Source organism: Leptodactylus fuscus, chromosome 9, assembly GCF_031893055.1.
Source record: "Leptodactylus fuscus isolate aLepFus1 chromosome 9, aLepFus1.hap2, whole genome shotgun sequence".
Lineage (NCBI taxonomy): Eukaryota > Metazoa > Chordata > Amphibia > Anura > Leptodactylidae > Leptodactylus > Leptodactylus fuscus.
This window is the reverse complement of record NC_134273.1, coordinates 52,730,125-52,751,840: the sequence shown is the minus strand read 5'-3', so window position 1 is coordinate 52,751,840 and position 21,716 is coordinate 52,730,125. Positions and strand designations below refer to the sequence as shown.

The 21,716-nt window shown below is 41.8% G+C and overlaps 1 protein-coding gene across 3 annotated transcripts in view; it reads right to left on the bottom strand.

Moving 5' to 3' along the window:
• The window catches only part of LOC142218172 (flavin-containing monooxygenase 5-like), a 39,472-nt gene that overhangs the window by 5,964 nt on the left and 11,792 nt on the right, over window positions 1-21,716 (bottom strand). For all 3 annotated transcript variants that reach the window (XM_075286706.1, XM_075286704.1, XM_075286705.1), the window contains 6 exons: window positions 20,550-20,600; window positions 14,501-14,635; window positions 13,606-13,794; window positions 7,340-7,502; window positions 3,264-3,406; window positions 2,628-2,824 (listed from right to left, as the gene is read on the bottom strand). In XM_075286706.1, the coding sequence (XP_075142807.1) occupies window positions 2,628-2,824; window positions 3,264-3,406; window positions 7,340-7,502; window positions 13,606-13,794; window positions 14,501-14,635 (827 nt within the window). In that variant the 5' untranslated portion in view covers window positions 20,550-20,600. The remainder of the gene's footprint in view (window positions 1-2,627; window positions 2,825-3,263; window positions 3,407-7,339; window positions 7,503-13,605; window positions 13,795-14,500; window positions 14,636-20,549; window positions 20,601-21,716) is intronic.

Genomic DNA, 21,716 nt, shown 5'->3' with positions numbered 1-21,716 from the left:
GTGTGCAGGGGCCACTAATGGACATAATACTGTGTGCATGGGCCACTAAGGGACATAATACTGTGTGCAGAGGCCACTAAGGGACATAATACTGTGTGCAGGGGCCAGTAAGGGACATAATAGTGTGTGCAGAGGCCACTAAGGGACATAATACTGTGTGCAGGGGCCACTAAGGGACATAATACTGTGTGCAGGGGCCATTAAGGGACATAATACTGTGTGCAGGGGCTTACTAAGGGACATAATAGAGTGTGGAGGAGGGGCTTGGTCGAGGTCTTCGGCGTCAGTGTCGGTTGGGGGGGGGCCATGTCAAAAGTTCGCCATGTGGCCCCGTCATTCCTAGTTACGCCACTGCATATAATAGTTGTTACTGACTAGACTGCAGTTTGCAGGATTCATCAAGGAACTTCATTAATTATTTACCAATGAGCTTTAAAGGTAACACCGGGTTATCTAGCCAGGAACGGCAAACAAAACTTTACGTCAGGAGGTTACTTATTATTTGATCTTGTGCTAGACTCACAGTTCATAAAGTAATATGGGGACACTGTCTGACTATTGACGCTCTATCCAGCTATTAAAGAGGCACTGTCTGGATATTGGGATTGTATTTGGTGATTAGGGGTCACTCTCTGGCTACTGGGGCTCCATCTGACTATTAAGAGGGCACTTTGATAAAATTATGAGTTGGAGAGTTGGAACACCCATTTAAAGATGTGCCATATGGATTTGACCTGTCAAAAGGTATCTATACGGTTCAAAGCTATTATCTCTCTGAAATGGAGATAATATTAAATAATTACACATATATAACATACCGTATATACTCCAGTATAAGCTGACTATTTCAGCGAATTTTTCATGCTGAAAAAGCCCCCCTCGGCTTATACTTGAGTCAGGGTCCACGTAGCACAGAAAACTGGAAAGACCTGCATAAATTAAACAAAGGAGGAGGTCCTTTAGTGCTACTGCTCTGTGATTGGCTTGTCATTAGGTCACGTGACTGTGATGTCATTGAAGGTCCTGTAGCCACTGGTATGTAACATCTGCAGATAAGGTTGAGTCTAAATCTTAGTAGCTCTGCCCACACCAGAGTCCGATCACATGGTCACGATGTCATCAGAGGCCCTTTAGCCAATTAGGATTTAGCATCTACCCTACCAGATAAGTCAGTAGCCAGGATTCATTGTGTCTTATAGAAGATGTCTGTTGTATGGAGGAGAGGAAGCTACAGTAAAGTGACACACAGGGACCTTCCTTTAGTTACTCTGCCTATTAATGTCAGGCATTTGGGGTTATTAATTTAGTTTCAGTAATTCCATGTGCCTCACATTAATAACAGTTAACCCCATCATGTCCCTCATATTAACCCCTGTGTGCCCCATATAAGGGTTACTAACATGTGAGACACATGAGGTGTCACAACCTGAATTCTTGTGATTAAGTTGTGTGTTTTTCTGGTGGGGATTTGATCCAGTGTTCTGTGGTCTTCTGGTGGTTTCCTTGCCGTTGGACCGTCTGTTTGTACATTTGGTATTGGCCTTCGGAGTATACCTGAGGTTCTTTAGATTGAGCCTCAGGTGTTGGTCATTACTATTGTCCTATCGGACGCTTCTGGGGCTTGTATAAGGAGGAGGGCTGGCTTCACTTGTTGCTGGTTTTTGTTGTATCCAACATAGAATTCGTGGCTCAGGGAGGAGGAGTGTTTGTGGAAACTATAGCTGACTTGGAAGTAGTGTGAGTGTTGCCTTGTGTGTGAGTCTGGTTTTTCCCTCCACACTTCCACTCTGCCCTGTCCTACAGTTCTCATTGCTTGCCACTGTCTTGGTGTTTGTGAGGTTCTGGGTTCCAGTTTGTTCGGTCCAGTCTTGTGTTAACCCTTTCCTCACCTCTCCACTGTCCCTCTCCTCATTCTCCTGTTGTGTATTGTGTTGTGCTGCGTGTCTGTTGTCCAGCATATCCCATCCTGTTTCTGTTGTCTGCAGCTGCACCTTGGTTTCTGTAGGGGTGATCACCTTAGTATCCCCTGTCCCAACTCTCTTGTAGCTATCGCCCGATCTGTCTGCTAGGCCTTCATGTTAGAGAGCCAGGAGTTGTCGGGGCCAAGGCAAGCTTGGGAACAGCTGACCACCACCCGTAGGCAGGGTCTAGCTAGCTGCCGTAGCGTCAGGGAAAGTTTCCCCTCCCCTTTTCCCTTGCGTTGCAGTCAGCAGTCCGGATTTTGGGTATGGGCATAGACACGAACGTGACATGAGAGTACTAATGAAGGACCTTAATTATGAACATACCTAATTATTACCTCCATATGTCCCACATATCAGTAACTCCTCTGTGAGGCACACAGGAGGTTCATGTGAGGGAATGATGGGGTTAACTGCTATTACTATGTTCCCCATGGAGTTACTAAGCTGCAATGCACATGACCAGACTTTTTATCTGCAATGGTGGATTCCCCCCCCCCCCTCGGCTTATACTCGAGTCAATACGTTTTCCCAGGGTTTTTTTTTGTAAAATTAGGGCGCTCGGCTTATATTCGGGTTAGCTTATACTCGAGTATATACGGTATATGTGTATTTTATTAATTATGTATAGTTACTTATAAATATTAGTAATTATCTATATTTTACCTGTGCTGTGGCAAGAGTCCATAGTTGCCATGATTGAATCTTGTGTTGAGTATTTTTTCTGCCATATAGTTCACCAAATTAGGAAAAGTTTTCTGAATTAAGTTTATATACCGAGAATTCTTTGCAACGTCCAGAGGATAGCCATTGGTTGAAACACGATTTATAATCCAGGCACCTCTTCTTGTACTTAGAAATACCTTGTGATGAAACAGAATAATTAGACACAGCTATTTTCTGTAGAACTGAATTGTGCAGCGAAAATTCTGCAATTTCCAAAGCCATCGCATTTTTGGAAATCACAGCACGTCAATGTTACCTACAGAACTGCCGGCGGTTTGCCTATAGGTATAACTGAGACAGAAAGTCCGCAGGGGAAAACTGTGCAGACTTTCTATGAAATGCGCTGTGGGAAAAAGCACGGTGCGTTTCCGAAGTGGTTTTTCCCACAGTGCTTTTTTTTGCTGTGGCCCGCTACATGGATTACAGTTGTATTTTACTACTGTAGAATCTGTAGAATATTTTTATTTTTTATTAAATAGAGGCCTTTTAGAAAATCAGCGGAGAGTCATATGTAGCCTTTACATTACAGAAACAAACATCATACTTGAATTAGAAATTCCCATGCAGGATACCTACCTGTTTTGCTGTCCTGCTAAGCTCCACAGCTATGTCCCCTCCAGAGTTTCCAATCCCAATCACTATAATTCTTTTATCTTTAAAGTTATCAGGGAGTTTATAATCTCGACTGTGCAGGTACTGACCCTTGAAATTTTGTATTCCTTAAAAGGGAATAAACTCAAGATGTAAATTGCTTGAGACAAATGTTGCGCCATACTACCATATATACTATATACTATATAATACTACTTTATATATGAACATACCAGTTTTACACCTTCTTTGATAATTTGAGGTGCTTTTAGACAAGTAAATAAGACATTTCTGTTAATCTGCTCTATGGCGAATGTTGCATTTGAATCCAAAACTAGTTGTGGCGAAAATGCACAAATGTTTGTAATAATTTCTATGATTGTATGCAGTTTTTCCCCAAAGCTAAAGCTTGGTTCACACATGCTTATGTGATCAGTCCGTTTGAATTCAGTTTGAGACTAAAAACGGACTGATGCACATACTGTGCCTAGTTAATACCAACACACCATTACTGGGATACTGCAAATGATAGGTAGTATTGTCATTAATCCTTCACTATGTTAAGTGAATACTGATAGGCCAGCCTGGACTGCAGACAGTGCCGCAGCATGTGACTTTACCCCCAATCTGAGGCTGCATTCACACATAGAAAGCAATTTATAAAGCTACATACTATTCTAATTCTGGCTTAATTTGTGCCAAAAACTATCCTGCATGTTGTGCAGCGCATTTACCATGTGCTTTAGACACTTTTAGCTTAATGACTAAATTGGCATGAAGAAACCATTGCTACATACAGTGCAGCAAATTTATGAACTGCTTTAGACTAGACTATGGCCACACCTTGCGGCTAAACAGCTAAAAGCAGCAGAAAAAACAAAATAGTTTTTGCTATGTTGTTCATTTTTACTTTCGCTACCCCATTTAAGTCTATGGGAAAAACACATCAATTCTGCAATGTGTGAATGACATTACACAAAATATTATTCAATTTGCAGTTATTGTAAACTGCAAAATTTTTGTCTACTATATTTCCACAACATTTGGCCTTAGCCTTAGACTCTATTCACTTTGCTAGGTGAGGCATAGGTTCTTATTGGACAAAAGGTGAAGATTGTCATAAAAGCTAAGCCAGAGAAGGTGATTTAAAAAAAAAAACAAAACATGTCCCTGGTGCTCCGGTGTCCCCAGTGCGGTCTAGTCCTGTCCTCCAATTTATTTATTTATTTTTTTCTGGTAGAAATCCCTTCTTCAGGTTGGGCCACATGGTGGCTCAGTGGTTAGCCTTGCAGCGCTGGAGTGCTCAGTTCAAATCCCACCAAGAGCAAAAAACCATCTGCAAGGAGTTTGTATGTTCTCCCCGTGTTTGCATGGATTTTCATCCCATACTCCAAAGACATACTGATAAGGAAAATGTACATTGTGAGCCCTATGTGGGACGCGCAATCTACATTAAAAAAAAAAAAAAAAAAAAAAAAAAAGCACGTCATAATGTGGCCACCGAAACAAGACTACAGAGGAGCAGGACTGGACCACCCTGGGAGACACCAGAGCACCAGGACAAGTGACTATGCTTATTCTATTGCACAAAAACAAAGCAATAGCACAATACAATAGGAAACAAATAGAGTTCTTAAAAAAATTTTTTTTTAAAAAGTTTATGAATGCTGCCAGGACAGTACTCAGCAGCCAGACAAGGTTGTCGTATAAGCTCCAGGCTCCAATGCACAGCTACTGAATATAGTGACTTTTTATAGCAATCTTTAGGCTAAGACCCCATGTAGCATAGAGTAGGAAAACAAACGCTGTGGAAAAAAATAACAGCGGAAACACACCATGATTTTTCAGCAGCATTTCTATTTGCAATTTCAAAGAGTTTTCCTGTGAACTTTCTTTCTCTATTATACCTATATGGAAAATTCCAGCATTTCCACAAGTATAATTGACATGTTGCAGTTTTCAATAACGCATGCATTTTTGAAAACACAGCTTTTTTGCTGCAGAATTTTTCTGCAATGTGTGGATGGGAATAGCCAGTGTTTACCCCGTGGTCAAAACACAGTGTTTTTGCAACGTGGAGCCCTGGACATAGCAGAACTGTGCCTAATTTACTTGTGGTTGTCCACTAAAGCCACCACGATAGCCAAACAAAGAAAGCAAGCAGCAAATCCCCACAAATTAGTGGAATTCTATTTTCCACAAGTTACATATCAGCACCCAAATGGCGCTGCGGCAAGATCTTTTTAAGCCTCGAGGGCTTAAAAAGTGAATTTTACAGTGAATGCCTTGAATATGATACCAAAAATAAAAGTGCAATTGCCAATCTTTTTTCCCCAATTCAGCCCATTTAGATTTTTTTTCTACTCTCCCAGTACATCATATGGAATATTAAATGGTGACATTAGAAAGTAAAATTTGTCCAGCAAAACAAACCTTCATATGACTGAATGCAAAAATAAAAAAAAACTCTATCCTTTGAAAGGTAAGGAGAGGAAAAAACTGAAAATGCAACATCTACGGCAGGAAGGGGTTAACTAAAAAAAATACGGCAAAAGTATGCATTTCAGGGTAAAATTCAGTTCATATACATTTAATGCAAACAACTTTGATATTGGTGAATGGAATTGAATTGAAACCTTCTTGTAATGGCAGGCTGGCTCATAATAAGAAAGTCAGTTTATATTACAGTATATAAGAATTTCAGGCTTAACTTGGTTCAACATATACCAAGAGGTTTGGTGCAAGAGGATTTTTTTTTTTTTTTTTATTTAGTTTTTTTTTTTTTAAACTAAAACATGATTTCACTGTACTTTGTCATGATATGTCTATATGTCGCCACCCAGTGGTTGTGTTTGGAGTTGCGGTCTGTCATGGCTTTTGCTAACATGTCACTTTATATTAAATTGGTTTATTGAAAGCTAAGGTAAGGGTATAAACATATGTACTCAACCGGTATTTAGCACTGAATGTCTGATAATTCTGTATTGTAAGGGGCAGCAGATTGGGGGACCAGTGTGTTACAAACCAGTTTGCCTGAGCCACCTCTATGGGTGTTGTCTAATCTGACTCCCTGATATTCATCCTTTACACCATTACGAGGACATGGACTTCACTGGGGAGGGTCTGCTAGCATTCTGCTTCCTGAGGTGGTCTTGGTGTTAAAAGACGCTAAGGCAGGCAGGTAAGAGACTATGGTGCAGCACAACACAGATTGATAGTGTGAATACAGTCTAAAGTCAAAGCAGACATAGTGTATGCACAGAGTAAAAACAGACAGGAATTCAGGACTGGTAACAGACCATTTTGGTGGCCCTCCCACTGTTCTGCTTATCTATATAACAGGGTTCAGCACATCTCTGATGCAGCAGAGCTCAGTGTGCAGCAGGGATGTCGCAGTGGTTCTCCGGTGTAGCAGTGCTGGCCATGCGCTCAGCTCGGCTGCATCTCCAGTGTACGGAGCTGAGCACACGGCCAGTACTGCTACATCTCTGCATAGGAATGCATTGACCAGCGTTGATTGGCAGAATGCCATACAGAGTACAGCATTCGGCCAATCATCGCTGGTTCTGCTGGAGGAGGCGGAGTCTAAGATCGGTCCACAGCAGTCTCCATTCTGATCTGATCTTAGACTCCGCCTCCTCACAGACGAGCCTCCGGCAGAACCAGCGTTGATTGGCCGAATGCTGTACTCTGTATGGCATTCGGCCAATCAACGCTGGTCAATGCATTCCTATGGGAAAAAGTCAACTCCCGCATATCGCAAGCTGACAGGGATCCCGACGTAATACAGTGACTTGGACATGTTAGATGCCCCCAGACATGCTTTCCCTGCTGTCCCAGTTGCATTCCAGGGTGGTGTCATCATTTCCTGGGGTGTCATTGTGGACTTGGTGACTCTCCTGAGTCGAATAGTGGTTTCCCCCTTAATGAGTATTTTTTCCCCATAGACTATAAAGGGGTTCGATATTCGTTCGAATAGTCGAATACTGAGGGGCTATTCGAAACGAATATCGAATATTTTACTGTTCATTCATCTCTAGTATGGTATGATAAAGAATTACCTGGAAAAGATGATAATGGTAAGTTAGGAAATGTATGATGTCCTGAACAGATCATAACAGCGTCAAAAAGAGCGGTTTCTTGTTTTCCTTCCTTTTCAGTGATGACAATCCATTGGCCAGTTGTTGAAAAGTTTGGGCTTCTCTTTATACTGCACACTGTAGTCTGAAATACAATTACATATCAAACTATGTTTTTGCTTCCTGTTTATAAGACTTTGCTTTATAAGTCATGCACAGAACTCTGTATATGAGCTATATATAATATATACCTAGTGTCAAAGATTACCTTTGATCCCGCCCTAGGAGTTCAGGAAAGACTATCATGTTATTGGTGCTAGATAAATGGTACAGACAGAGCTGTGAAATGCCCATGTATATAATATAAACCAGTGATGGCAAACCTTTTTGAGACAGAGTGCCCAAACTGTAACCCAAAACCCAATAAATTATCACGGAGTGCCAACGCGGCAATTTAACCGACAATTGCGGATCCACAAATTACAGTCATGTGAAGGGGCTTTACAGAGCTTGTACTGAAAGGTAAAGGTCTGTATACAGTACAATCTGCCCCACAGTGGCCCCCACACACAGTACAATCTGCTCCGCAGTAGCCCCCCCACACACACACAGTAAAATCTGCCACACAGTGGCCCCCCCACACACACACACAATCTATCACACAGTGGCCCTCGCACGCAGTACAATCTGCCCCGCAGTGGCCCCCACACAGTACCATCTGTCCCACAGTGGTCCCCCCCAAAGGATTATACCTGTATACTCCACAGTAGCTCCCTCCCGACACAGCATGAAATGGTCCACAGTAGTTCGTCCTTCCCACACAGTATAAAATGGTCCACAGTAGTCCCCCTCCCCACACAGCCTGAAATAGTTCACAGTAGTCCCCTCCCCACACAGCATGAAATGGTCCTCAGTAGCCCCCTCCCCACACAGTATGAAATGGTCCACAGTAGCCACCCCCCCACAAAGCATGAAATGGTCCACAGTAGCCCCCCTCCTCAAACAGCATGAAATGGTCCACAGTAGCCCCCTCCCCGCACAGCATGAAATGGTCCACTGTAGCCCCCTCTCCAGATAGTACACACAAATATACTTTATCTGAAGGGCCGCCGGGCGTCTTCTCTCCTATTCACTGTGGGTGCTGATGACTTGCGTCATCACACCTCTGCTGGTGTAGAGGTCACACTTGTAATAGTCAGTGTAGGCCGCGTGTACTGCGTGGCCTTCATTGACAGCTTTCAGCTGCATGAGCATTTGCACAACCAGCTGAAAGCAGCGATTGCTCACTAACAGGGAATCCTGTACCGGATTCCCCGTTACTGAGCGATCCATGCCAGCATAGAGGGCTCTGTGTGTCCTCTCTGGCACGTGTGGCATAGGTTCACCATCACTGATATAAACCATTCTTTTGAGAAAACTTTTTTAGCTGGGTGGACAGATTTTTGGAAATCTGATCAGTCTTTTATTAGGAGATTTAACTGATGGACAGGTTTCTTTTTATTTTTTGATGTTAAAACAAAGAAAAAAAATAGCTGGACATTTTACAATTTGCATCCCATACAAAATACTGCAGTGAATGCTCCAACTAAATGAAAAAAAGAAGAAATTAGACTGATATTTTTGCACAACCCCCCTCGACCCAAAAAAAGTAACAATGACAAGCATACACTAAATGTACAAGTTTATAAGTTTACATTATAAAAAATGTTTTAAAGTGTAACAAAACTTTTGGACAACATTTGATTTTCTGGTTATATTTGTGTCACTGAATGTTACTGTGTATGGAGTCGCTGTGTAGGGCTCGTTCACATCTGCGCCCAGGTGTCCGTTCTGCAGGTTTCCGTTTCCTGCCTAAAACAGAGGCAGGAGACGGAAACCTGCAGGAGTCTCTCTCACCCATTCATTTGAATGGGTGAGAGAGATGTCCGGCCGTGCGCGGCGGTGAGCGTTTTGCGCTCTCCGCCGCGAAACCGGGTTTTATAATCCGGACACAGAGTCGGACATGCAGTACTCTGTGTCCGGATAAAAAAATCCGGTTTCGCGGCGGAGAGCCTAAAACGCTCACCGCCGCTCACGGCCGGACCCGGTCTGTGGTTTCCGTCTTCTGGCATGCAGAAGACGGAAACCATAGAACGGAGACCATGAACGCAGGTGTGAACCTAGCGTCAGGCCGGTTTGCAGACGGCCGTGGCCATGTTCAGTGTACTATCCAGGTATTTCACAGGCATTCATTTTTATGGCGTCATACACATAACCGTGAACTGGACGGTCCCGTGTGCAGGCCGACAGTCCAGGTCACAAAATATAAATATAGAACAGCTCCTATTCCTGTCCTATTTTGCAGCCCTTACTTCCATGCCTCCTATTCATGTAATGAAAGGTGACGTGGAAGCACGGGTGGCACACAGGGACATACGCTGCTTTTTATTTACGGCCAGCTGATTGCAATACAGTCGTCTGCAACCGGCCTAAGGGTATGTTCACACATCAGTATGCTATCAGTCCGTTTGAATTCAGTTTCAGACTTTAAAACGGACTGATGCACATACTGATTGTATACTGACACCTTTTTATGCTGATAGCAAACGCTGTCCATCCCCTAGAGGACAGATTAGAGCTCATTCACATCTGCGCCCAGGTGTCCGTTATGCAGGTTTCCGTTTCCTGCACAAAAAAGAGGCAGGAGACGGAAACCTGCAGGACTCTTTCTCACCCATTCATTTGAATGGGTGAGAAAGCTGTCCAGCCATGAGCGGCGGTGAGCGTTTTATGCTCTCCGCCGTGAAACCAAGTTTTTTAATCCGGACACAGAGTCGGACATGCAGTACTCTGTGTCCGGATTTAAAAAAACGGTTTCGCGGCGGGCAGTATAAAACGCTCACTGCCGCTCACGGCCAGACCCGGTCTGTGGTTTCCGTCTTTTTGCATGCAGAAGACGGAAACCACAGAACGGAGTGCCAAACGCAGGTGTGAACCTAGCGTAAGGGGATTAAAAGTAGCAATTGTAAACAGAGTAGACATAAGGAGGTATAATAAATGTCCTTATCTCATATAATAAATGTCCTTATCTCTACTTTGTTTACAATTTTCTATTTTTAATCCCCGTATCTGTCCTCTAGGGGACGGACAGGGTTTGCTATCAGCATAAAAAGGTGTCAGTATACAATCAGTATGTGCATCAGTCCGTTTTAAAGTCTCAAACTGAATTCAAACAGACTGATGGCATACTGATGTGTGAACATACCCTTAGATGTAGAGAAAATGTGGTTAGGGGAGGGTCACTTCAAAAAGTTATATCTCGGACAATATAAAATGTCCAAACTTACTTTTCGTGTCATGAAAGAGGAGATTCTCTTCTAAAGCTGCATTCACACAGAGGAAAATGGCGCTGAATTTGGTGTGGAATCTGCATCAGATTCAGCTCTGAAAAAAAAAGCCTCCCATTGACTTCAATGGGTTTCTAAGCAAAAAAAGGTACCCATTGAAGTCAATGGGGGGCTTTTTTTTCAGGGCTGAATTTGACACGGATTCTACACCAAATTCAGCGCCAGTTTTCTCCATGTGAATGCAGCCTAAGTGCTACTTAAATTATTTCCAGAGATATCACTTGTGAAAAACACACTTGGGATTAGGATATTTATATGCAGCTGTATAATATATATGATATAAATATCCCAATGTATATAGATCGCTCTGAGGGGTTGCCATGGTAGCCAGGAGGCCGGGCCAAGGACTGCCTATGTATATTTCCCATTGGAACTACTGTGTGATGCTCTGCAATAAGATGTATTGCAGGACATTGCACTGGGGATCTGAGATTCCAGTTTCAAGTCCCCTTGTGAAAAAATTTTAATTAAACACGCAAAATAACAAAAACAAATAAAAAGTTTTTTCAAAAAAACCTTTATATTAAAAAATATGTAATACAAAACAATGGGTTTTTTTTAACTTTTTGCCTCCTATAAACAAAAAAAAAAGGAATAAAAAGTGATCAAACTATCATACCTTCACCACAATGGTATCAATGAAAACACCATCTTGTCTCACATAAAAATACGCCATACCCAACTCCATACACATAAGTATAAAAAAGTTAGTGTCACAATATGGCAACACAATTTTTTTTTCTATTTTGCAAGTTTTTAACATTACAAATACTATATAAATTTTGCATCACCGTGATCTTACGCAGGGCTCACACCAGCGTCTGGACTCCGTTATCAGGTTTCCATCTTCTGCATGCAGAAGACGGAAACCTGTCATGCCGAGTCCGGCTGTGAGCGCCGGTGAGCGTTTTTTTATGCGCTCCGCGGCGGAACTGTTTTTTTTAAAACTGGACACAGAGTACTGCATGTCCGACTCTGTGTCTGTTTTTAAAAAAATGGTTTCGCCGCGGAGCGCATAAAACGCTCACCGCCGCTCACGGCCAGACACTGTTCAAACCCATTCAAATGAATGGGTTTGGGAAGATGCCAGCAGGTTTTCGTCTCCTGCCCTGTTTTGTGCAGGAAACGGAAACCTGCAGAACTGAGTGCTGGGCGCAGATGTGAACGAGCCCTTACTGACCTACAGAGTACGCTTAACATGTCATTTTTACCACATAGTGAATGCCATAAAAATTAAACCCATACATTGTATAGGATATTGAATGGTGCCATTACAAAGTGCAATTTGTTTTGCAAATAAGTCATCATGTGACACTGAAAAATGAAAAAAAATTATATTTTTATACTTATTTTTTTACATGTATTCTATATGTATTTTACATGTATTTGATTTTTTTATATATTTTATTTTCATACTATTTTAAAAAAACTCAACTTTTTTTTATCCTGCCCCGCCCACTTTGAGTATTACAAAAATTGCACATAATATAAATCCAACAGCATGCATTTTTCCACACTACATCTTCCTATACCTAATGTACTGACCTGACAGAAGCCGAAAAAATTTAAAGGATTTTCCCATCTCCCTGTTTCAGCAGCTTAGCCTGCTGTCCCTTCTTACTTCCTGTCTGCCCAACAGGAAGTTGCAAAACAAATTGTACTTTGTAATAGCACTATTCAATATCCTATACAATGTATGGGTTTAAATTTTATGGCATTCACTATGTGGTAAAAATGACATGTTAAGGCTCCGTTCTCACGGAGTAATGCGCCACTAATTTTGACACATATACACGTGTCAGAGCGCGGCGCTTCAAAATAGATCCCATTGATTTCAATGGGTGCCGACTTACGTGCATAACACATTGAAATCAATGGGTTACAATGCCTTACCATTGATTTCAATGTGTAGCGCTTAAGCCGGCACCCATTGAAATCAATGGGATCTGTTTTGAAGCGCCGTGCTCTGACACATGTATACGTGTCTAAATGAGTGGCGTGTTACTCCGTGAGAACGGAGCCTAAGTGTACTCTGCAGGTCAGTAAGATCATGGTGATGCCAAATTTATATAGTATTTGAATGGGTTTGCAAAGTGTCCACCCGTGAGCACCTGTGAGCGTTTTGTGGTCTCCGTGGCAAAACTGTGTTTTGTTTTGTTTTTGTTTTTTTTAACCGGACACAAAGTCAGACATACAGGACTTTGTGTCCGGTTAAAAAAAAAATAAATTGTTTCACCGCAGAGACCACAAAACGCTCACAGGCAGACACTGTCTGCTGGGTTTCCGCCTCCTGTTGGCAGAAGACAGAAACCTGAAAGCGGAGACTGGGGCGCAGATGTGAACCTGCACTAACATGTCATTTTTAGCAAACAGTTAATGCTGTAAAAATTAAACCCATATGAAATTGGCACAAATACATTTTTTCTCCAATTGCACCTCATTCAGAATTTTTTTGTTCCAGCTCCCCAGTACACTGTACAGGATATTGCATGGTGCCATCACAAAGTACAATTTGTCCCACAAACAATAAGCCATCATGTGACTCTGAACTGAAAAATGAAAAAGGGCTCTTGAAATGTGGGGATGGAAAAATGAAAATGCAAAACCTAAAAATGTCTGGGTCCTTAAGGGGTTAATAAACAGATTCGATGACAAGTTTAGTGTTTGTATGTTTTATAGATAGAGTATGAGTTGTACCAGAAGGTGGCAGAATTAGATCAGACATTAGTCTACAGTGAACCACATATAAACATCTCAAGCATTAAAATGCAACCATATAGTCTGTTTTTTTGTTATGTACAGTCGAAACATCAGTGTACATGCCAGAATACACTTGTAACCCAATTTCTTTAAATGCCATACCTTAAACTGGATGTGATTCAGAAGGTTGAAGTTCTTGGCATACATGCGGAAGTATTCCATAATCTTGGAGTTGTGCATGTAATTTGGGAAATGTTCAGGAATTGGGTAATCGCTATAGCACATCATCTCCTTGGATGTGTTAATAATCACAGATTTATAGATGCTGGCTCTGTCATCTTCAGAATGTTCCTGTACAAAACAAGGTTTATCTTTATTGATACATAAAAAAACATTTCTAAGGGGGCGATCACACTACCGTCAGTGTCCAACAGGTAGTGTCCGCTGTTAATGTCCGTTCAAAATCTTGCACAGACATTAGCAGCGGACACTAGCTGTGTCCGTGACATTTTTCATTCATTTAAATGGCGATCGGGTGCGTTGTTTTACACTCTGTGCCTGTCCTTAAGTGTCCGTTCCTAAGATGTCCGACTTTTCAAGCGGACAGAAAAAAACCTACATGTCGGGTTTTGCTGTCCGCTTGGAAAGTCAGACATCTTTAGGAACGGACACTTAAGGACAGGCACGGAGTGCAAAAGAATGCACCCGATCTCCATTTAAATGAATGAAAAATGTCACGGACACAGCTAATGTCTGCTGCTAATGTCCGTGCAAGAATAACCCCAACACTGCAGTTTTGGGAGTACAGGTTTGAGTGGCTTGGCTATTATGACATGAAAGGGCAGTGAGGTGAAAGTAATGGGAAAGGGGTTGTCTCATGTAGACTACATCTATTTTTCTTAAAAAAATGTCCGGGGCAGCGGCAGCCACACTTTTCTGGTTCTCTGGCAAATGAAAGAGTGTCCCAAGTATTGGGACACTTCCCTATGATATGGGTATACCAAAATACAGTGAACCATCTTTTAATAGTTTTATGTCATTCATTTGTAATTCTCACCTTGTATCGCCACAATCCTCCAATATCTTCACTCTTTTCAAAGCACGTGGGTTCAAGACCCTCATCAAGACAACATTTAATGGCTGTCAAACCACTGGATCCTGCGCCGATCACAGCTACAGTCTTCATTGGCATCTGCAGTTATAGACAACATTAGAACATACAAAGATGACAGATTTATATAGGCAATGGATCACAGATGAACATTCATTACATAAACCGAGTTCTTAATAAAGAATACGTCACACAATGAAAAATCTTCTTATTGTAGTTATATTGGTAGAGAAAAACTTTGAGACATGTAATGGGCTTTGTGGTGCTGGGGCCCTTTGTTTAGAGGATTCAGAGCATGTACAATATGTAAGCAATAAAGACACGAGACTGGTAAAAAAAAAAATATTCATATATATATTGTAAGCCAATGGCCATCCAGATAATGGAGGAGGTGTACATCTCACCCGGACTACTAAGGTGGTTGAGATGAGAAAACTCCGGAAAGAATCCCTGAACACAATACAAGCACTAGTGTGAACCCAGCCTTACATCATTTCTCTCTCACACACAATTCGTACTGTATGTCCTTCTGAGTAAATGCGTGACTCTTTAGATAGTATAATACCATGCTTGAAGAAGAGGCCTAAGAGGTATCGAGAGTTGCGATTTGTCATCAGCTTTTCAGTTAGTCATTAAAAGACGTTGGAACATTTCATTCTTTTGAAGGGATAAAGACAATTGTGTGATCTAGTGCTAAACCTTCCCTAAGGTCATGCATGTAGCTGCAGTGTTGGCTGAGCAGATCTCATCTTCTAATCAATGATAATTGTCAATGACTGTTCATTACAACATTTACGGAAATTTAGCTGGAAGGAAATGTTTCAGGTTTTTGTTTTTATTACAAGTACTAAGCTTGTCCTTGGAAAAACATAATGCCCCGAATGTTTCACAACTAGTAATGTTAAAATGACGAATCTGCAGACTGTTGCCTAGCACCAGACACTATAGTCAGTGCAGTGGCGTAACTAGGATTGGCGGGGTCCCGTGGCGAACTTTTGACATGCCCCCCCCGACCAACGCTGAAGACCTCGAGCAACTGACTCCTACCACCGCCGCCGCCAAGCCCCCCCCCCCCCCCGCGCATTTCTGCACACACTATATTGGCCCCTTCACACAGTATTGTGTCCCCATAGTGGCCCCTGCACACAGTATTATGTCCCTATAGTGGCCCCTGCACACAGTATTATGCCCCATAGTGGCCTCAGTACACAGTATTATGTCCCCATAGTGGCCCCTGCACACAGTATTATGTCCCATAGTGGCCCCTGCACACAGTATTATGTCCCATAGTGGCCTCAGTACACAGTATTATGTCCCTATAGTGGCCCCTGCACACAGCATTATGTCCCTATAGTGGCCCCTGCACACAGCATTATGTCCCTATAGTGGCCCCTGCACACAGTATTATGCCCCATAGCGGCCTCAGTACACAGTATTATGTCCCTATAGTGGCCCCTGCACACAGTATTATGTCCCCATAGTGGCCCCTGCACACAGTATTATGTCCCATAGTGGCCCCTGCACACAGTATTATGCCCCATAGCGGCCTCAGTACACAGTATTATGTCCCTATAGTGGCCCCTGCACGCAGCATTATGTCCCTATAGTGGCCCCTGCACACAGTATTATGTCCCTATAGTGGACACCCATGAACAATTATTATACTCTGGGGTCTTTTCAGACCCCAGAGTATAATAATCGGAGACCCAAGGGGGGGATACAAACATAAAAAACTCTCTTACTTACCTTTCTCCCGACTCCCCTCCTCTCCGTCGGCCATTTTCCGGGACGTCATGTGACAGGGCCCTGTGTCGCGGGTCATATGACGTCACGCAAGTAGGCCGAAGCCTGCGCGGAGCCTGGAGAGGTAAGTAACAGTGTTTCTTACCTCTCCGGGCCTCCGATCGTTATAATCGGGGGTCCAAAAAGACCCCCGAGTATAACAGTGCTTGTGGGGCCCGCGATGTCACTTACCGATCCCGGCCCCTGCCAGGATCAGTAAGTATATGGGGCCTGTTACCGGCTGGAGTAATTCCAGCCGGTAATGGCCTATTGAAAAAAAACAAAAAACGCAGCGGTAGCGGCTGTCACCGGGCCCCCTAATGTCCCGGGCCCTGTGGCAGCTGCTACTGCTGCTACTACGGTAGTTACGCCACTGAGTCAGTGGCTGATACTACTGTGTTTCAGCCGACCTGAGACAGATGCAGGTTACCGTCTCTAAAACATACAGTGATCGTTCAGTTATTTCTTTTTTGTTTCGTCTTTAGGTTTTTTGGAAATGGGCCAAGGTAAAAGGACCATAGTGTTTTTTCAAAATTAATAATTAAATTTTACTTTATTTCAAACAATTTTATTTGCAAATACCATAGATTTTAAAAACAAATTAACAGCATTGATCGCACTTTGGATCATGGAATAATGATAATATGCCTGTCCCCTAGGTTAAAGAGGTTTTCCAGGCATTTTTTTTTTCTTAAAAGAAAGGGATGTTAGTGCTAGTAGTAGGTTAAAAAAGTGCACCCATATACCTTTAGTAGCAGTGGCGTAACTAGGAATGGCAGGGCCCCGTGGCGAACTTTTGACATGGCCCTCCCCCCTTCCTTACCTACATCGAAGACCTCGACTGACCAACCCTCCGCTGCATTCCTGTGCGCTCTATTATGCCCCATAGTAGCCCCAGTACACAGTATTATTGCCCCATAGTGGCCCCTGCACACAGTATTATGCCCGATAGTGGCCCCTGAACACAGTATTACACCTCATAGTGACCCCTGCACACAGTATTATACCCCATAATGAACAATGAGAAATTGTTCATTCTGGAGACCCCAGGGGATACAAACATAAAAACCCACTGTTACTTACCTATCTCTGGCTCCCCCACAGTCCTCGGTAGTGCCGGCCTTCTTTAATGATGTACTCACATCACATGACCCGGGACGCAAGCCCAGGTCATGTGACGTCAGGGACGTCACACAACTAGGCCCAGAGCCTGCCCGGAGCGTGGAAAGGTAAGTAATAGTGTTTGTTATGTTCCTTTACCTTTCTGGGGCCTCTGATCATTATAGTTGGGGGTCTGAAAAGACCCCCAATATAATGATAGCGCTTGTGGGGCCCGCGGCATCACTTACCGATCCTGGCCCCTGGCTTAGCTATTCCATCCCCCTCCCCATCTCATCATACTTACCTATCCTCCTTTCTACCTTTTAAGGATTCAAGGCAGTTTGTTTGTTAATGCTTGCTAACTTTTTTTCATATTTTCCCCTCCTCGTCTTCCAAATTTCATAACTTTTTTATTTTCCTGTCAACATAACTATGTGAGGGCTTATTCTTTGTGTGACAAGTTGTACTTTCATGTGCCACCATTTTGGCCAAAATCCCGGAGTCGCCTCTTCACTGTAGACATTGACACTGGCATTTTGCAGGTACTATTTAATAAAGCTGACAGTTGAGGACCTGTGAGGCGTCGATTTCTCAAACTAGAGACTCTAATGTACTTGTCTTGTTGCTCAGTTGTGCAGCGGGGCCTCCCACTTCTCTTTCTACTCTGGTTAGAGTCTGTTTGTCCTCCGAAGGGAGTAGTACACACCGTTGTAAGAAATCTTGAGTTTCTTGGCAATTTCTCGCATGGAATAGACCTCATTTCTAAGAACAAGAATAGACTTTCGAGTTTCACATGAAAGTTCTCTTTTTCTGGCCATTTTGAGAGTTTAATGGAACTAACGAATGTAATGCTCCATATTCTCAACTAGCTCAAAGGAAGGTCAGTTTTATAGCTTCTCTAACCAGCAAAACTGTTTTTGGCTGTGCTAACATACTTGCACAAGGGTTTTCTAAACATCCATTTGCCTTCTTACACAGTTAGCAAATACAATTTACTATTAGAACGCTGGAGTGATGGTTACTGGAAATGGGCCTCTGTACACCTATGTAGATATTACATTAAAAACCAGACATTTGCAGCTAGAATAGTCATTTACCGAATTAACAATGTATAGAGTGTATGTCTGATTCATTTAATGTAATCTTCATTGAAAAAAAAAAACTGTGCTTTTCTTTCAAAAATAAGGAAATTTCTAAGTGACCCTAAACTTTTGAACGGTAGTATATATACACACTGTCAGGGTATGGGGGTGCTAGGTGGGGTGGCATAGACACACAAGTCCAGTTTCTTTAGTCCAAAACAAAGGTAGAGTTTATTTTCACTCAAAAATACAGTGCAGCAACAAAAGGAAACAATACAAAAATAAATCCCTGCCCGGCTAGGCTCTAACTAAACATAGAATAGGTTACCTCACCTAGAATAACACAAATCCAAAAAAGCCAGTAGAATCATTCAGGACACAGGTCCAAAAATATGACCTCTTTGTCAGCTCTCCAGCCAAGCTCTGCCAAAGTGTTGCTACTGGAGCTGACTTCTTAAGCCTCCTTGACGAGGAGACTCTCTTCAGCTGAGTCGCTGCCGGAACATCCCCAAAGTGTGGACTGGAGGGGGGGTGGAATGACTGTCCCACTACCAACCTACCTGTCATTCCGAAAAATCCAGCCCAGTACTGAGCATTTACCAAAATGCTCAGCAGACGAAAGTTGTCTGCTGAGAACAAACATTCCTGGAGTGTTTTTCATATTTGTGTCCTCCCCTGGGTCTCCAGTCCTAACACTTATAATACAGTCCCATCCTCATCCCTCTCATCCTCTGTATTATATGCCATCCTAGCAGGTCTGCCTCAACAAAATGTACAGGTGTTTTTATGCTAAGGCACTTATGCTTACTGCTGCCATCGCAAGAATTGCGCACCAAAGGGGCCCACTGAGGTTCTTCCACCCAAGGGCCCACATTAACCTGTAGGGGCCCAGCTGAAATGACAATTGGTCATTGGCTCTGCATTCATGAAAGTTATAAAAATACATTTCTGGTTGCATTGAGCAACAAAACTACTGTACTTTTTCTTTTTGATACTTTTATATATTATATTTTTGTCTAATACACCTATGGCCACTCAAATTTCTGATCGTGAACTCTCAGAATAGAACTAAATCCAATCAGCCTCTATAGGGACAGTTACCATAATCCCTTTATCTAATTAGAATCTTTTTCCACTTGTCTGCTATTCACGTTCTTCAGGTTTTCTTGTCTGCTCTTCTAGGTATACAGTACAAGGATTAGACGTTGTAAACATCCTATCTCCACTCAACACAAACACGTACAAATACCTATATATTCTACAGCCTTTATAATAACTGGAAGATGATTTGTACTATACAAGAAGGAAAATTGGGATAATGTCATTAAACTGAAGCATTTCCTATACATGACTTTAGGATGGACTCGCAGTCGCATTTTTTTTGGCACTTGTTGATGTAGTTGGTTCAAAAACAAGTAAACATGTATAGGAAACACAGACACATCTTTTCCCTTTTGTACCCACCACTGTGTTTGGTAGAAAACACTGACACAAAATTACATGAATTATTCCAACTTTATTGTCTATTTTCTATGTATAGACAGCACCATAAAAGTGAAGACTTATTCTGAGCAGGTCTATTTTGTTACTATGATCTCTAAATCTCTTCTTCTCATAGAAACTGCACAGTGTATAACCTTGCTGTGGTCCTCTTATACCAGAGTAAATGAAAAGACGACAATTCTTTGTAATACAGTCTGCTCAGCTCATAAGAGGATTCCTGCTTACAGAAGCAGCAGCTGCTTGTATGACATTGCTTTCTTCCCATAATATGCAGTTATTTACAGACATGAAATACGAGTCTATTCTCTTGCACAGCATGCTTTTTGTAATATTTAGTGATGCTGTTTTGTTATTTAGCGGTCCTCTGGGCATTATGTTCACGCTTGCTTGTATAATCTATTATGTAAGTGACTGCTGAGCACACAATATGGAAACTATATCTCAGTATTGAATAAATGTACTGTTATTGTTACAGTCAGACTCCATACTTCATAGAAATTAATACAAAGCAAATGGAATTAACTTACCTTGAACTACTAATCCTTGAGATAAATGAAAAAATGTGTATACCTCTCCACCTAAGGTTGCATCAACATAAGAAAAAAAAGAATTGCTGTGAAATGCTTATCATGGGGTGCAAAGGACAGTGTTGCATTTATTCTTGTGAAAAATTAACTAGACGTGACTCTTCCATCTAGTCACTTACAAAACTTCTGTACAGAAGCTTTATTTATTATATACGTAGGTTTTTGTTATATAAATGACTGACAGCTTACTGTATTCACGTTATAACGATAAAGGCAATGAGGGTCATTTGATTCAGTATACCTGACATTACCTATATACAATAAGCAGATTTCATATGATTTAGACTGAGGTTAAATGGTTACACAGCAAGTTGAAAAGCTCAACCTGTTAGTTTGAATTTGCAGATCTAGAGAAGGCAGCGAGCGTGTCCCTGTATAAACCAGTAATAGTAAAAGAACATGAGTACTCAACGCTCTTTACAAAACAAGCCAATTTTGGTGATAAAAATTTACCAACACCTAGATAAACAATCTTAAAATTGAACAACAATCATATTCCTAAAATTAATTTTAAAAAAAAAAATATATATATATATATATATATATATTTATGAAAAATCAGACAAGATCAAGCTTTACATATAAAAAAAATAATAGTTAGAATAAACTGTTAACAGTTTATGCCATGTAAGGTTTTTTGGAAGGCTACAGCAAAAATAAGAACGAGAAAGAAATGTTTTATCAGCCATTTGTCCCCACAGGTTTGTCAGTAACATTTCATATATTGCCTGTGGAAAAGACACCTATAACATAGAAATCTAGCATTATAATGCTATTATATATCTGCGCCATTGGAAACCCTGCTGCAGAAACCACCAAAATTTGGGGGAGAGAAAAGTCTTCATGTTGAACATATTTCTCCACTAGCTTCAGTATAAAAACGGTGAACACCCGACAGACACTTGGCATATCCCAATATAGTTTATGGGGTCCACGAGTGACCACTGTTTGGCTCCCCAGGCAAATAATGTAGGCCCGTGCGCAGATGAGAACCTAGCCTAATCCATATAACTACAGAGAGAAAGAACGACATTTGTGGTCGGAACTTTTGTAACTATAAACTGTTATGTGTGAACATAACCTTGGAACTGTTTTGCCTTTAGATAT